This window comes from Ranitomeya variabilis, chromosome 4, assembly GCF_051348905.1.
Source record: "Ranitomeya variabilis isolate aRanVar5 chromosome 4, aRanVar5.hap1, whole genome shotgun sequence".
Lineage (NCBI taxonomy): Eukaryota > Metazoa > Chordata > Amphibia > Anura > Dendrobatidae > Ranitomeya > Ranitomeya variabilis.
Genome location: NC_135235.1, coordinates 685,450,670 through 685,467,889, shown reverse-complemented (window position 1 = coordinate 685,467,889; position 17,220 = coordinate 685,450,670). Strand labels below are relative to the sequence as shown.

At 44.0% G+C, this 17,220-nt stretch overlaps 1 protein-coding gene across 1 annotated transcript in view; it reads left to right on the top strand.

The window, feature by feature from the left end:
• The first annotated feature begins 1,954 nt into the window (after positions 1–1,954).
• LOC143767591 (uncharacterized) overlaps positions 1,955–17,220 on the top strand; it is a 31,348-nt gene continuing 16,082 nt past the window's right edge. The window contains exons 1-6 of the mRNA XM_077256006.1: positions 1,955–1,991; positions 15,053–15,202; positions 15,332–15,502; positions 15,586–15,712; positions 15,789–15,886; positions 16,085–16,175. Of these exons, the coding sequence (XP_077112121.1) occupies positions 1,965–1,991; positions 15,053–15,202; positions 15,332–15,502; positions 15,586–15,712; positions 15,789–15,886; positions 16,085–16,175 (664 nt within the window). The 5' untranslated portion in view covers positions 1,955–1,964. The remainder of the gene's footprint in view (positions 1,992–15,052; positions 15,203–15,331; positions 15,503–15,585; positions 15,713–15,788; positions 15,887–16,084; positions 16,176–17,220) is intronic.

Sequence of the window (17,220 nt, the reverse complement as noted above, 5' to 3'; positions counted from 1 at the left end):
GGGGTACTCAGGACAAATTGGACAACAACTTTTGAGGTCCAATTTCCCCTGTTACCCTTGGGAAAATTAATAATTGGGGACTAAAAGATAATAATGTAAGCAAAAAATAGGATTTTTTATTTTCACGCCTGGGCATTATAAACTTTAGTGAAGCATTTGGGGGTTCAAAATTGTCCCCACACACCTAGATAAGTTCCACAGGGGGTTAGGTTTCGAAAATGGGTTCAATTGTGGGGGGTTTCTACTGTTTAGGCACATCAGGGGCTCTGCAAACGGAACATGATGCCCGCAGATCATTCCATCAAAGTATGGATTCCAAAACGCCACTACTTCCCTTCCGAGCCCAGAAGTGTGCCCAAACAATAGTTTTTTCAGCGTACTCAGGACAAATTGGACAACAACTTTTGGGGTCCAATTTTTCCTGCTACCCCATGGAAAATAAAAAATTTGGGACTAAACGATCATGTTTGTGGAAAAAATAGGATTTTTTATTTTGACGTTGGGCGTTATAAACTTCTGTGAAGCACTTGGGGGTTCAAAGTTCTCAACACACATCTAGACAAGTTCCTTAGGTGGTCTAGTTTCCAAAATGAGGTCACTTGTTGGGGGTTTCCACTGTTTAGGCACATCAGTGGCTCGCCAAACACGGCATGGCGTCTGATCTCAATTCCAGCCAATTTTGGCTTGAAAATGTCAAACTGCGCTCCTTTCCTTCTGAGCCCTGCCGTGCGCCCAAACAGTGGTCCCCCCCACATATGGGGTATCAGCGTACTCAGGACAAATTGGACAACAACTTTTAAGGTTTTTACCCTTGGGAAAATAAAAAAATTGCTGCTGAAAGATCATTTTTGTGATTAAAAAGTAAAATGTTCATTTTTTCCTTCCACATTGCTTCTGCTCCTGTGAAACACCTGAAGGGTTAATAAACTATTTTCTGACATATAGACCCCTCAAAGTGACTTCAAATGTGAGGTGGTCCCTAAAAAAATGGTTTTGTAAATTTTGTTGTAAAAATTAGAAATCACTGGTTAACTTTTAACCCTTATAACTTCCTAACGAAAAAAAAAATGTTTGTACCAAAATTGTGCAGATATAAAGTAGACAGTTATGAAATAACATTTCCCACATATTTTGTGTGACATATTTCTGTGTTAAGGGCATAAAAATTCAAAGTTTGAAAATTACAAAATTTTCGCCAATTTTCTCTTTTTTACACAAATAAACACAAGTTATATCGAAGAAATTTTACCACTTACATGAAGTACAATATGTCATGAGAAAATAATCTCAGAATCACCAGGATCCGTTGAAGCGTTCCGGAGTTATTACCTCATAAATGGACAGTGGTTAGAATTGTAAAAATTGGCCCGGTCATTAACGTGCAAACCACGGCGACTGGAGAGGTGGATTCCGTATATGAGCCTTAGGGCTCCTTTTTCTCCTTTGCGAGAAATACGTGCGAGTCTCGCATGTTAAAACCAAGCTCTGGCGCCGGCACTCAGGAGCGGAGCGTGCGGCTGTATAGCAACACATGGAGCTGCACGCTCCGCTCCTGAGTGCCAAACTCTTCTGACTATAGTCTGGGAAGCAGCCGTCCCTGGAAGGGGTTAAATAAAAGAGATTTCGGCATTTTCGCTCCTGGTGTGAAGTCAATAGCACAATCATATGTCGCCACATACTATACGTCCGGTAACTGGTGATAATTCCCTCATGTGTGGGGTCTATTTGTCTCCAGAGAAATCACACGTTACATCCCACACATAACACTGTGTAGAGAAGGCGGCGCGGGGTAATTGTGCCAGTAGTGAGGGGGAATAATGGCGGGAATGTCACTGACTGAGGAGACGTTTCCATGTAGGGTCTGCACTACAGATATCATTCACTGAGGCCCCTGATCATGTGACCCCTGACTCCTCCCCTCCTGTGACCTCATCACAGGTCCTGTGCGCACAGAGCAGCCATATATGTGGTGTGCGGCTCTGCAGGTGGAGGTAGGTGCTGGAGATTCCCCATTACTGAGCGCGGGGGACATTAACCCCTTCAGTACTAGGGTTTTTGTAGCCACTTTAGAAGAATCATTGCATTTGTTCTGTTTCCTGTAATAGATACATACGACCCAACTATGAAAGACAGGAAGTGAGGGAACAGATTGTTCTCATAGTACAGGCCCCTTTCTTGGCCCCCACACAGTGTAATGCCCCCAATATGTCCCTTATGCAGTATATATGATGCCCCCATAAAGTATAATGCCCCATTATGCCCCTTAGGCAGTATATACGATGCCCCCCACACAATATAATGCCCCCATTATGCCCCTGTAAGCAGGTGACCAGATGCAACACACAGACAAACGCACTGCAGAAGTAACCAATATAATTATTTCCTAATGGAATTGTGATCACTACGGCAACAGAGAATAATGCAGAACAGGGTGATTATGAGGTGAAATATACAATATCAGATACACAATGACTTCTCCGCCTCACTCTCACTGTAATAGCAGCCTCTAACCACATGTTACTTTAGCTACTGAAAAGAATGATTTTCCTGACACATATGGTAATCAACACTCTACTCTGTGAACACAGGCCATAGCGGGTATCCTCCTCTTCCCATTAGGCCATAAGTCCTCCTAACAAAGTCTATCAGGGCTTGCTGGGCCGCCTTCACTTCTGCCAGCTTTCACCTTGTCTGTTGTACTACCCAGGACCAACACCTGTACTGACTTCAGTGCTCGAAGCAATGGCCCGGCTCACTCACGCCTCCTGCTCTTTACTGCAGGCGTATACTACTGAGTGGAATCTCCTCCCAGATCATTGGCACATCCGTCTCTTGTACCAGAAGTAATAAGAGCTGAAATTCTGCTCTTGCCTGGCATAGTCTGGACTCTGAGTCTTGACCGGCGCAATTCAGGTTCTCGGGCCTTGACAGGCATAATCTGGACTCCGAGTCTTGACCTGCGCAGGTCTGGTGGTCACGCCTTGGCTGGCATAGTCTGGACTCTGGGACTCATCTGGTGCCGCCTGGGTTCTGCCGTCACAACCAGCTGCCTCGGACACTTTACCATGGCGTGGTACCTCAGATTCTTCACTGGCACCCTTTTTTTTGCTTGGTGCCAAATCTGTTTTGGCTTTGGAGCTATGGCCTTTATAGTAACAGTAAACTGTGTCATCAAGGTCACCTGCCCTGGTGTACCATCTAGACTCTTTCTTCCTGAAACTTTCCCTCTTCCCATTGATTCCGTAGCGTCCCATTCTGGACGGCATATGGCAGTCTTTTTGTGCAAATGCCGCACAGCTCTGAGAATTCGTTCTTATGACACACCTTTTTACGCCGCATATGCAGAATATATGATGCCCCTCACACAGTATAACGTTTCCACATTACTGGCATCTCTCACACAAAAGATATTTCCACACTATCGCCATACCCCCACACATAGTATAATCTTCTCACGGTACCGAAGTTCCCTCCACACACAGTATAATCCTCTCACAGTACCCCCATTCTGTCCACATGGTATAATGTTTCCATAGCACCATCAAACCACCACACACACAGTGTAATGTTCCCACAGTACCACCATCCCCCTATATATTATAATGTTATGACAATAGCAGCTTGCCATACACACAGGATTTTTCCACAGGACTGGCATCCCCCGCACACACAGTATAATCTTCCAACAGTACTGAGTCCCCCCCCACTTTCTAATGTTCACACAGTACTGCCCCCTACATGCACAATATGGTACCACCCACCCCACCGACAACCTCAAAGCTAATTAAGAAATACTCATTTAAGGCCCCGTCTCACACAGCGACGCTGCAGCGATACAGACAACGATGCTGATCGCTGCAGCGTCGCTGTGTGGTCGCTGTGTGGTCGCTGGGGAGCTGTCACACAGACAGCTCTCTCCAGCGACCAACGATCAGGGGAACGACTTCGGCATCGTTGAAACTGTCTTCAACGATGCCGAAGTCCCCCTGCAGCACCCGGGTAACCAGGGTAAACATCGGGTTACTAAGCGCAGGGCCGCGCTTAGTAACCCGATGTTTACCCTGGTTACCAAAAAAAACAAACAGTACATACTCACCATCTGTTGCCCGTCAGGTCCCTTGCCGTCCGCTTCCTGCTCTGACTGAGCCGCCGTACAGTGAGAGCAGAGCGCAGCGGTGACGTCACCGCTGTGATCTGCTTTCACTTTCACTTTGCGGCGCTCAGTCAGAGCAGGAAGCAGACGCCCAGGGACCTGACGGGCATCAGATGGTGAGTATGTACTGTTTGTTTTTTTTTACTTTTACGATGGTAACCAGGGTAAACATCGGGTTACTAAGCGCGGCCCTGCACTTAGTAACCCGATATTTACCCTGGTTACCAGTGAAGACATCGCTGGATCGGTGTCACACACACCGATTCAGCGATGTCAGCGGGACCTCAACGACCAAAAAAAGGTCCAGGCCATTCCGACACGACCAGCGATCTCGCAGCAGGGGCCTGATCGCTGGTACGTGTCACACATAGCGAGATCGCTACTGAGGTCGCTGTTGCGTCACAAAACTAGTGACTCAGCAGCGATCTCGCTAGCGATCTCGCTATGTGAGACGGGGCCTTATGTCTCATTCTTGATGCAGATACTAATGAACCCAGGATCTATGAGATATTTACCATTCGATAGTCGGATAGGCAGGCTCGTATCATCCATAGTGGCAGCCCACTCGGTCGTTATGATGCTCATGAATTGAGAGGGCTCGTGGGGTTTGGTATTGGTCATCCTCTCCTTTCCATCATAACAGTTTCAGAGATATCCGCATTCCCATGACGGTAAATAGAATAGTGAATCAGGGAGTCAAAAGCTCCTGATCCACCATTTAGCCTTCGCTTGTGAGTCTGAGACTCTGTGCGATGCAGGCACAATGACGTTACTACGTCACACCTGTAGTATGGAACCTCTACTCGACACTGCACTGACTGGAGCAACACACCTCAGGAACTGGGTTTTTTAAATATCAGGAATTGTGGGGGCTTAATATTAAGAGAACTGTTGGGACTCTCATACTGAGTATATAGCTGGTAGGGCCATTATACTGAGTAAGAGGTTGTGGTAGACTGTAAATGCCTCCATACCTACTGGGGGTCCTTATTTTTTGTAGCAGTTTGTGGTAGCCATAATACTGTGTGAGGTGCGGTGGGGGCCGTCATACTATGGGGGGGTCTATGGAGGCCATCATACTGTGTGGTAGACCTCATTCTGAGCTACATGGGCACACAGGAGAACAAATTCCTTTTGATGAGATAGGGATAAAAAAGTGAGAAATACAGACCTTTGGTCTATCTAATTGCAGACTTGAATTGCTATGTGTGTCAGGAGGGAGACATCAGATAGTACGTTCTGAAGGAAAGCAAAGATATAATGGCAATGAGAATCTGGATTGCAGAGAGAGAGAATAGAGGAAACAAAAAAGTAGGGCTAGGTTCTTAGCTCAGGTTTGCTGGACTATTTGGCTTATAGCAAGTTATGTACCACCACATGTAACGGAAAGTTCCTGACTCTGCATAATGCAGAAGAAGCATTTTATAGAGTGATGTGCCTGCTATCTGATGTATATACTTCTCTTCAAGTTCTTGTTAAGTAAAGTTTATTTTTTAACTTTTATTATCCCTCATTCATCTCCATACCATCTAGGACAGGCCTGCCAAGTACGACTGCAGCATGTGATCTGCATAGTCGGGAGATATGACTCCACCAAATATAAATATATATACAAAAAGAAAAAAGAGAGCCGCACTGCTGCAGAGTCCTGAGAACCGCTCAGCGGAGACTTTCAATCAATGATTCATCCGATACACAACAGGAGGTGCTCAGCGTGAGAAGACAAGAGGATCAAATGCTAGTAAATCATGAAGTAACACGCGATAGCACTCACCAGTCCTGGAGTCAAAGGTTCCTTTATTCAAAATACATGTAAATCTTCACGGCACGGGGGAGCAGAGCAGTGAAAGGAGTGTGCAGGAGGAGACGACGGCCGTTTCGCACTTCACACAGTGCTTCTACGGGTCCATGTCTGAAGGAAGTGACGCTAGAAGAAATAGGTGAGTATACAAACTCCACCCGCGTCACAAGCCAATCAGACATGAAAAAAGTGCATAATGTGAAAATAAAAACATTTAAAAACAATAAGCACAATTCACATAAAGTAACGGTAATGCAAACAAAACAGTGTAGTGAGCCACATCTATTGTTATGAGACTCTTGCTTCCATATTCTTTCTGCGTAACAACACTATATGCGTCAAGCGCCAACTATAGAAAAGCGGGCTCACCATAGCTCACATATACTGCATGAGTCCGTGGACAACAAAGAAGAACAAGTTATCAAAGTATACTTAAATAGTGTGATGAATAACCATTGCCTCTAAGATATAAATAAAGAGATCACTGTCACTGTGGTTTATGTAATCTTTTGCCCTTGTAAGAGATTTTACATCGGAAAAACCATCTGTAAGATGTATGTCTGTTTTGGAGAACATTGCAAGTCTGTTCTCTCAGGAAAAGGGGCACCAAGATTGATTGCACATGTCAGGGAATCCCATGGGGGTGACCCTGCGGTCCTGACATTTGCAGGTATTGAAAGAGTTAAATTACCAACACAAGGGGGTGATTTACATAAACTACTATTGAAAAAAGAGGCCAATTGGATTATGCGTGCGTGCGCTACAGGTCCTGCTGGCCTCAGTGACGGAATAGACATGTCAGTCTTCCTATAGAGTGTTTTATCTTTCTGGTTAAGAGCTGATATACATATGTTCTCCTTTTTGTCTGTGCCCAGACCCTGAGTTCTTAATTGCTAACTCTTAATCTTTGCAAGTTCTAATATTGGCAGAGATCTCTTTATTTATATCTTAGAGGCAATGGTATTTCATCACACTATTTAAGTATACTTTGATAACTTCTTCTTCTTTGTTGTCCACGGACTCATGCAGTATATGTGAGCTATGGTAAGCCTGCTTTTCTATAGTTGGCGCTTGACGCATATAGTGTTGTTACGCAGTAAGAATATGGAAGCAAGAGTCTCATAACAATAGATGTGGCTCGCTACACTGTTTTGTTTGCATTACCGTTACTTTATGTGAATTGTGCTTATTGTTTTTAAATGTTTTTATTTTCACATTATGCACTTTTTTCATGTCTGATTGGCTTGTGACACGGGTGGAGTTTGTATACTCACCTATTTCTTCTAGCGTCACTTCCTTCAGACATGGACCTGTAGAAGCACTGTGTGAAGTGCGAAACGGCCGTCGTCTCCTCCTGCACACTCCTCTCACTGCTCTGCTCCCCCGTGCCGTGAAGATTTACATGTATTTTGAACAAAGGAAACTTTGACTCCAGGACTGGTGAGTGCTATCGCGTGTTACTTCATGATTTACTAGCATAAATATATATACAGCTCTGGCAAAATTAAGAGAGCCCTGCAAAATAGTCATTTTGTTTGATTTTTCTCTTCATATGTATATTTTTGAGTAAAATGTAAATTGTTCATTTATTCTATAAACTTCTGACAACATGTCTCCGAATTTCCAAGCAATGCATTTTGTATTTTTTTTTTCTGAAAAGGAGAAATGGCCAAAATTTAAAAAAAAAACGAAAAAAACCCAGTGCTTTCAGACCTCAAATAACGCAAAGAAAACAAGTTCATAATCATTTTGAAACAACAATATTAAGGTTTTAACTCAGGAAGTGATTTTTAATCACAGCTTTCATGCGTCTTGGCATGCTCTCCACCAGTCTTTGTAAAAAAAAAAAAAAAAAAAAAGGATAAAAAGGTGGATTATGGCTAGTTTCACATTTGCGTTTAAAAACGCAGCATTTAAAACGCAAACGCAGGTGGTGAAAAAAACGCATGTAAACGCGGCAAAACGCCGCGTTTTTTAGACACATGTGTTTTCGCATGCGGTAAAAAAAACGCGGCGTTTTGCCGCGTTTACATGCGTTTTTTCCTGCGTTTGCGTTTTTGAAACGCATGCTGAGAAGTGTGTGACAGCTGCCAATCATCAAAATCAACAAGAAAACCCACTATAAATAGAAAAAGCTAGGGTTAGGGTTAGGATCCTTAGGGTTAGGATTAGGGTTGAGCGACTTTTCCTTTTTTGAAGTCGAGTCGGATTTCGCGAAACCCGACTTTCTCAAAAGTCGAGTCGAGTGAAATCGGCCGATCTTCTTGAAAAGTCGGGGTCGGGGGATCGGCCGAAACACTAAACCCAATGCAAGTCAATGGGAAATCTATATATTTTTATATTTACTTCAGCGCGATATAGCAGAAAAGCCGGTAATTCAATTGCCTGCTTTTCATTTCTCCTGCCTAAACCCGACATGATATGAGACATGGTTTACATACAGTAAACCATGTCATATCCCCCTTTTTTTTTGCATATTCCACACTACTAATGTTAGTAGTGTGTATGTGCAAAATTTCGGCGCTGTAGCTATTAAATTTAAGGGTTAATCGCGGAAAAAATTGGCGTGGGCTCCCGTGCAAATTTTCTCCGCTAGAGTGGTAAAGCCAGTGACTGAGGGCAGATATTAATAGCCTAGAGAGGGTCCATGGTTATTGGCCCCCCCTGGCTGCAAACATCTGCCCCCAGCCACCCCAGAAAAGGCACATCTGGAAGATGCGCCTATTCTGGCACTTGGCCACTCTCTTCCCACTCCCGTGTAGCGGTGGGATATGGGGTAATGAAGGGTTAATGTCACCTTGCTATTGTAAGGTGACATTAAGCCAGATTAATAATGGAGAGGCGTCAATTATGACACCTATCCATTATTAATCCAATTGTATGAAATGGTTAAAAAAAACACACAATATTGCGAAGTATTTTAATGAAATAAACACACAGGTTGTTGTAATATTTTATTGCTCTCTCAATCCACCTGAAGACCCTCACTCTGTAACAAAGGAAAAATAATAAACCAACAATATACATACCTTCCGATGATCTGTCACGTCCCACGATGTAAATCCATCTGAAGGGGTTAAAATATTTTACAGGCAGGAGCTCTGCTAATGCAGCTGTGCTCGTGCCTGTCAAACCCCGGTGAATGAAGGTAATGTAGGTCAATGACCTGTAGTTACCTTCATTCGCGGTGATGCGCCCCCTGCTGGATGTCCTCATATGACCTCGAGCCTGGTAACTTTTCTTTTCGAACTTTGCCAAAAGTCGGCGACTTTTGAAATTGGCCGATCTGTTTCGCTCAACCCTAGTTAGGATCCCTAGGGTTAGGGGTAGGGTTAGGGTTAGGATCCCTAGGGTTAGGGGTAGGGTTAGGGTTTGGATCCCTTTATCACCTTGATGGTGGGGGGTGGCTTATGGGTTAAGGCCCCGTCACACATAGCGAGATCGCTAGCGAGATCGCTGCTGAGTCACAAGTTTTGTGACGCAACAGCGACCTCAGTAGCGATCTCGCTATGTGTGACACGTACCAGCGACCCGGCCCCTGCTGCGAGGTCGCTGGTCGTGTCGGAATGGCCTGGACCTTTTTTTGGTCGTTGAGGTCCCGCTGACATCGCTGAATCGGTGTGTGTGACACCGATCCAGCGATGTCTTCACTGGTAACCAGGGTAAACATCGGGTTACTAAGCGCAGGGCCGCGCTTAGTAACCCGATGTTTACCCTGGTTACCAGCGTAAATGTAAAAAAAAAAAAAACAGTACATACTCACCATCTGATGTCCGTCAGGTCCCTTGCCGTCTGCTTCCTGCTCTGACTGAGCGCCGCAAAGTGAAAGTGAAAGTACAGCACAGCGGTGACGTCACTGCTGCGCTCTGCTCTCACTGTACGGCGGCTCAGTCAGAGCAGGAAGCAGACGGCAAGGGACCTGACGGACATCAGATGGTGAGTATGTACTGTTTGTTTTTTTTGGTAACCAGGGTAAACATCGGGTTACTAAGCGCGGCCCTGCGCTTAGTAACCCGATGTTTACCCTGGTTACACAGGTGCTGCAGGGGGACTTCGGCATCGTTGAAGACAGTTTCAACGATGCCGAAGTCGTTCCCCTGATCGTTGGTCGCTGGAGAGAGCTGTCTGTGTGACAGCTCCCCAGCGACCACACAGCGACTTACCAACGATCACGGCCAGGTCGTATCGCTGGTCGTGATCGTTGGTAAATCGCTATGTGTGATGGGGCCTTTAGGGTTAGGGTTTGGATCCCTTTATCACCTTGATGGTGGGGGGTGGCTTATGGGTTAGGGTTAGGGTTTGGATCCCTTTATCACCTGGATGGTGGGGGGTGGCTTATCAGTGTGTATTCTTTTTTTTTTCTATTAAAACGCAAGCAAACGCATGTGCTTAAAAACGCATGCGTAACTCCGTGCTGCTTGAAAGATAGAAGTCCAAGTGGATATTCAGATGAAAAAGTGGCTTTATTCAGTGCGTTTCGGAGTACTATGACTCCTTCATCAGGAATCCACAAAAGTATGTAATTTTGTGGTTTTCTGATGAAGGAGTCATAGTACTCCGAAAAGCGTTGAGTAAAGCCACTTTTTCATCTGAATATCCAATTGGACTTCTATCTTTCAAGCAGCGTGGAATTAATCCACCTTTTTATCCCTCCTTTTTTTTTTTTACTCTGGCTGGTCACGAGGAGACCTGTGGATCTGCAGCAGCTAATATTTCTATGAGCCTGTGTTTGGGCTCTATCTGGTGAGTAAAATCTGATTAGCGGTATCTCTTAATACCCAGGTAAGACCCTATTGCCCTTTTACTTTCCTTCCAACTTTTTATTGCTCCACCAGTCTTTCACACTGCTTCTGGTGCTAAAATTTAAGCAGTTCGTCTTTGTTTGATGGCTTGTGACTATCCATCATCTTGATTACATTCCAAAGGATTTCAGAGGGGTTCAGGTCTGGAGTCTGGGCTGCCCATGACAGGGTTTTGATGTGGTGGTCTCTTAATTTTTGCCAGAGCGCTATATATTTTATATTTTTAAAAACATTTTTGTATTTTACTTTACACTTGCTTCAAAAATCTCCATGGGAGAATGGAAGCTGCAATCATCCGATCGCTTGTGCTACACAGAGCAGTGCTTCAGCCCTGCTCTGTGTAGCAGAAATGTTCACTTGCTGTGAGTGCCGATGGCTGCCGGCACCCATAGCTATCCGGCAATGACAACCACAGGGGTCTCCTGCAGACCCCAGGTTGTCATGCCAAACTGTCGGTGACCCACAATCATGTTAGTGACGTGCTTCGGTGCGATCGTTGCAAATGCTGTCAGAGAATGACAGCAGCATTTAACTGGTTAACAGCCACGGGTGGATCACGATTCCTTCCGAGGTTTTTAGGGGCACAAGTCAGCTGTTGAAATCAACTGACATGTTGCGGAAAAGATGTGAGCTCTGCGCCTGAGCCCACATCAAACATGGAGACCCTACATGCTCCGTACATATACATATATGGCGCATGTCGTGAAGGGGTTAATATCTTTTTTTTTTTTTTTGGTGTTTTCCTTGTAATATAGCAAAAGACTAGGGGAAGAAATAATCCCCATAAAACACTGTACATGGAGACTTTGGGATCAGAAAGCTTCGGTCCGTGGTGTTTGTGTAAACAAAAAATCTCTTATAAAAGCCTCAAACTTCTGTGTGTGAATCAGACATAAGATCTAACATGATGGAAGATTACAGCGCGGGGAAGACAGGAAACATTCATATAGATGGCCGGTGGGGATGGAGTCAGTGACGGACTCTGGCCAAATACAGTTGTGGCCAAAAGTATTGACACCCCTGCAATTCTGTCAGATAATAGTCAGTTTCTTCCTGAAAATGATTGCAATCACAAATTCTTTGGTATTACTATCTTCATTTATTTTGTCTTAAATGAAAAAACACAAAAGAGAATGAAGCAAAAAGCAAAACATTGATCATTTCACACAAAACTCCAAAAATGGTCCAGACAAAAGTATTGGCACCCTCAGCCTAATACTTGGTTGCACAACCTTTAGCCAAAATAACTGCGACCAACCGCTTCCGGTAACTATCAATGAGTTTCTTACAATGCTCTGCTGGAATTTTAGACCATTCTTCTTTGGCAAACTGCTCCAGGTCCCTGATATTTGAAGGGTGCCTTCTCCAAACTGCCATTTTTAGATCTCTCCACAGGTGTTCTATGGGATTCAGGTCTGGACTCATTGCTGGCCACCTTAGAAGTCTCCAGTGCTTTCTCTCAAACCATTTTCTAGTGCTTTTTGAAGTGTGTTTTGGGTCATTATCCTGCTGGAAGACCCATGACCTCCGAGGGAGACCCAGCTTCCTCACACTGGGCCCTACATTATGCTGCAAAATTTGTTGGTAGTCTTCAGACTTCATAATGCCATGCACACGGTCAAGCAGTCCAGTGCCAGAGGCAGCTAAGCAGCCCCAAAAAATCAGGGAACCTCCACCATGTTTGACTGTAGGGACCGTGTTCTTTTCTTTGAATGCCTCTTTTTTTCTCCTGTAAACTCTATGTTGATGCCTTTGCCCAAAAAGCTCTACTTCTGTCTCATCTGACCAGAGCACATTCTTCCAAAATATTTTAGGCTTTTTCAGGTAAGTTTTGGCAAACTCCAGCCTAGCTTTTTTATGTCTCGGGGTAAGAAGTGGGGTCTTCCTGGGTCTCCTACCATACAGTCCCTTTTCATTCAGATGCCGATGGTTAGTACGGGTTGACACTGTTGTACCCTCGGACTGCAGGGCAGCTTGGACTTGTTTGGATGTTAGTCGAGGTTCTTTATCCAACATCCGCACAATCTTGCGTTGAAATCTCTTGTCAATTTTTCTTTTCTGTCCACATCTAGGGAGGTTAGCCACAGTGCCATGGGCTTTAAACTTCTTGATGACACTGCGCACGGTAGACACAGGAACATTCAGGTCTTTGGAAATGGACTTGTAGCCATGAGATTGCTCATGATTCCTCACAATTTGGTTTCTCAAGTCCTCAGACAGTTCTTTGGTCTTCTTTCTTTTCTCCATGCTCAATGTGGTACACACAAGGACACAGGACAGAGGTCAAGTCAACTTTAATCCATGTCAACTGGCTGCAAGTGTGATTTAGTTATTGCCAACACCTGTTAGGTGCCACAGGTAAGTTACAGGTGCTGTTAATTACACAAATTAGAGAAGCATCACATGATTTTTCGAACAGTGCCAATACTTTTGTCCACCCCCTTTTTTATGTTTGGTGTGGAATTATATCCAATTTGGCTTTAGGACAATTCTTTTTGTGTTTTTTCATTTAAGACAAATTAAATGAAGATAATAATAACAAAGAATGTGTTTGCAATCATTTCCAGGAAGAAACTGAGTATTATCTGACAGAATTGCAGGGGTGTCAATACTTTTGGCCACAACTGTATGTTTCTAGAGCCGTAGTAGAAGATCAAGATGTCGTCCTCATCATAAAGTAATTTCTCTTGTCACGTGTAATGAATATCTCCTGCAGTATTGCTAATGCCGATTCCAGTGTCGGTAACTGAGACGAGAATTAGCGTTATAAAAGATAAAGATATAAAAGAGTCTATGAGAAACGTGTTCAACTGCTGACACTGAGGAAGAAACTGCTTGCTGTCTGTGGCATAAAATATATACCATATATTCGAGTATAAGCCGAGGCCCATAATTTTGCCACAAAAAACTGGGAAAACTTACTGACTCGAGTATAAGCCTAGGGTGGGAAATGCAGCAGCTACTGGTAAATTTCAAAAATAAAAGTAGATACCAGTAAAAGTAAAATTAATTTAGACATCAGTAGGTTAATTGTTTTTGAATATCCATATTGAATCAGGAGCCCCATATAATGCTCCATACAGTTCATGATGGGCCCCATAAGATGCTCCATACAAAAAATATGCCCCATATAATGCTGCACAAAGGTTAATAATGGCCCCATAAAGTGCTCCATATTTAAATATGTCCCATATAATGCTGCACAAAAGGTTAATGATGGCCCCATAAGATGCTCCATAGAATAATATGCCCCATATAATGCTCCATAAAAATTGATAGCCCCATAAGATGCTCCATAGAATAAGCCCCATATAATGCTTCATAAAAGTTGATGGCCTCGTAAGATGCTCCATAGAATAATATGCCCCATATAATGCTCTATAAAGGTTGATGGCCCCATAAGATGCTCCATAGAATAATATGCCCCATATGCTGCTGCGATAAAAAAAAAAATGACATACTCACCTCTCGTCACTGGGGGCCAGGTGCCGGTGTCCTGAGGAGGCGGGTATACCGGCGCGTTATGGGGGCTAGGTGCCGGTGTTGCCGCTGGCTCAGGCCCCCGGCACTTGCGATATTCACCTGTCCCCGTTCCACCGCCGCTCGTTGCTGTGTGTTCCGGATCCTCTGGCTGTGACTGTTCAGGCACAGGGAGCGCACTTACCACATCATCACGCCCTCTGATGTGAACGTCACAGCCAGAGGATGCGGAAGACACAGCCCAGCGGTTGAGCAGGGACAGGTGAATATCGCATGACACACCCTTCCCCGTCATAATCACCCTCTTGGCGCGGTCTCTGCCCTTCCCTGCTTCTCCGTTGTCCCGGGGCGGCAGCTCCTTCCAGTGCTGAACGGTCACATGGTACCGCTTATTAAAGTTATGAATATGCGCTCCATGCCTATTCATTACTTTAATGAGTGGTACCACGTGACCGCTGAACACAGGAAGAGCTGCCAGACGGAGACCATCTGAGAAGCACAGAAGTGCAGAGACCGTGCCAGGAGGGGGTGACTATGATGTGACAGCCACCGACTCCTGCCTCTCTCCCTCCCCCGCTGACCCTCTGGGACAATGATTCGAGTATAAACTGGGAGGGGCACTTTCAGCCTAAAAAATGGGCTGAAAATCTCTGCTTATACTCGAGTATATACGGTAGGTTTTATTAGTAGATGTAAAGAAGAAAACTAAATACTGTAAAATAATAAATCTCCTCATATGTTTCCCTTATCTCCAGTAATTGTATTATTGTACAAGATTTTTATGATGTTACATTGGCTCATCTACTTCTCATTCAGGTCTCTACAATATCAGATCCTCTCAGTAAAGATCTTCTGTATAAGAGAATTTTTCGAAATTACCCATCAAAGATGGATATGGACAGAGACAAGATGGCGGAGAAAATATTGCACCTCACCCTAGAAATCCTCTTGAGGCTTACTGGAAAGGTGAGAGATTCTGATGACGTCATATTACATCATGCTCATCTAGGGGAATAACAGATGGACAGAACTGGAGAGGTGAGGACTCTGGAAATGTCTGTAGAGAGATTTATTAATGTGTCTCTCCATAACCAGGATTACACAGTAGTGAAGAAGACCTTTATTGAGCGCTGTCAGGACCCTGTGTCTGAAAAATCGGGAAGACCCCTAAGCCCAATCACGGGGTCTCCCCTGATACATGAGGACATCAATGATCAGAAGATCCTAGAACTCACCTACAAGATGATTGAGCTGCTGACTGGAGAGGTGACACTGCTGAGAATGCTGGGACATTATACAGTAATGCTATGAAGGGATCGGGGCGATGACGGTATCATTTTATGTGTCAGGTTCCTATAAGGTGTCAGGATGCTGCCGTCTATTTCTCCATGGATGAGTGGGAGTATTTAGAAGGACACAAAGATCTGTACAAGGACTTCATGATGATGGAGGTTCCCCAGCCCCTCACATCACCAGGTAATAGACAGGACTCACAGCATATAATTATCTGTATGTAAAGAATGAATTTGGTCCCTGTATGTGTTTCCTCCAGAACTATCCAGTAAGAGGACAACACCAGAGAGATGTCCCCATCCTCTTCTTCCAAAGGACTGTAAACAAGAAGATCCCAGTGTTCCTCATGATCATCAGGTAGATGGAGAGAAGCTGTCATGAGACTTCCCCTATGATGTGTAGATGGCTGTGGAGGTCTTGTGCTCAGTCTTGTTTTATCCACCAGTATTATATGTTTTACACTTGTGTAATGAGAACGGTGGAGATTGCAGGATTAGAGCTGATCATAGATGTGACTTCTCCATCTGTCTGTGACTTTTACATTATTTATTTCAGGGTGAAAATCTGACCTATGTTAATACTGCAGAGACATATGAGAGGGGTGATGAGTGGTGTAAAGAGGAGATTCCTACATATGATTACCCAGGTGAGTAGTAACCACTAAATGCAGAGAAGTCACAGATTCTTCTCAGTCACCGGCTGTGGCTGCTTTATCAGTGTTGTAGTCCGACCATATTACAATTGTGCGATCACCAGTTTTGCCTCTAGACCACAACATTCTCCTCCACCCAAAACTGATCTAATCACTTTGGGCATTGAAAGCCCTTTTCTATAGAACTTACAACCTGGAGGATCCACCTACCCCCTGGGGTTAGTAGACGTTGACTGTTACCTGCCCAGATCTGTAAACTACAAAGTAAAATGACAGCGTACTTAGAATGTGCTGACAAGTTAGAAATATGTTATGATGGACCTCTCAGAGAAAGTGGAGGGTAATGATGCTGTTGGCTTGCAAGATCTCTGATATAGGAAGAAGGAAAAAAAATCAGGGCTTCGAAAAGCGCTGCCAAGTGCTCAGCCATAAAGTTGGGTTGTTGAGGGAAGATCTAAAGTGACCCTTCACGGTTGACCTAGTGATTTTCAAATTAATTACCATGGCGTTGCCGGCAACTGAAAATGACCAGACGGAGACATGTGTCACTGTTTGGGAGGATCGAGCAGATTTCTGACCCCCTTTTATTGTGTATCACTTTTCATAATCATAGAAGTTATACTTCAAACAATCAGCATAAGAACACGCTCACAGTTCTTAACCTATAAGAATGCAGGAACAGTCTGTATGTCAAAGTCTCGTAGAACAATACACCCTCAGTCTCATGTCCTGTCCAGGTTGAAACAATCAAGGTCTCATAACAGCTGTGAACTTTACCTAGTAACAAAATTTATCTCAAAAGAGCAAGATAGTCGAAAAGCACAAAATGAAGCCTGCTTTAATTTTGATCTTAGTTTAACCCTTCACAGGGTATCAAAACAAATGAACAAAAAAAATGTTTTCATTTTAAAATGCTACACATTTCCAATGTGAACCAGCTCCTTCCTCAGGCATATACAAATAATACATAGTGAGTCTTATATATCCTCCAAAACGTCATCACTAATCCAATTGCTTAACTCATTAATTAAACCGCACT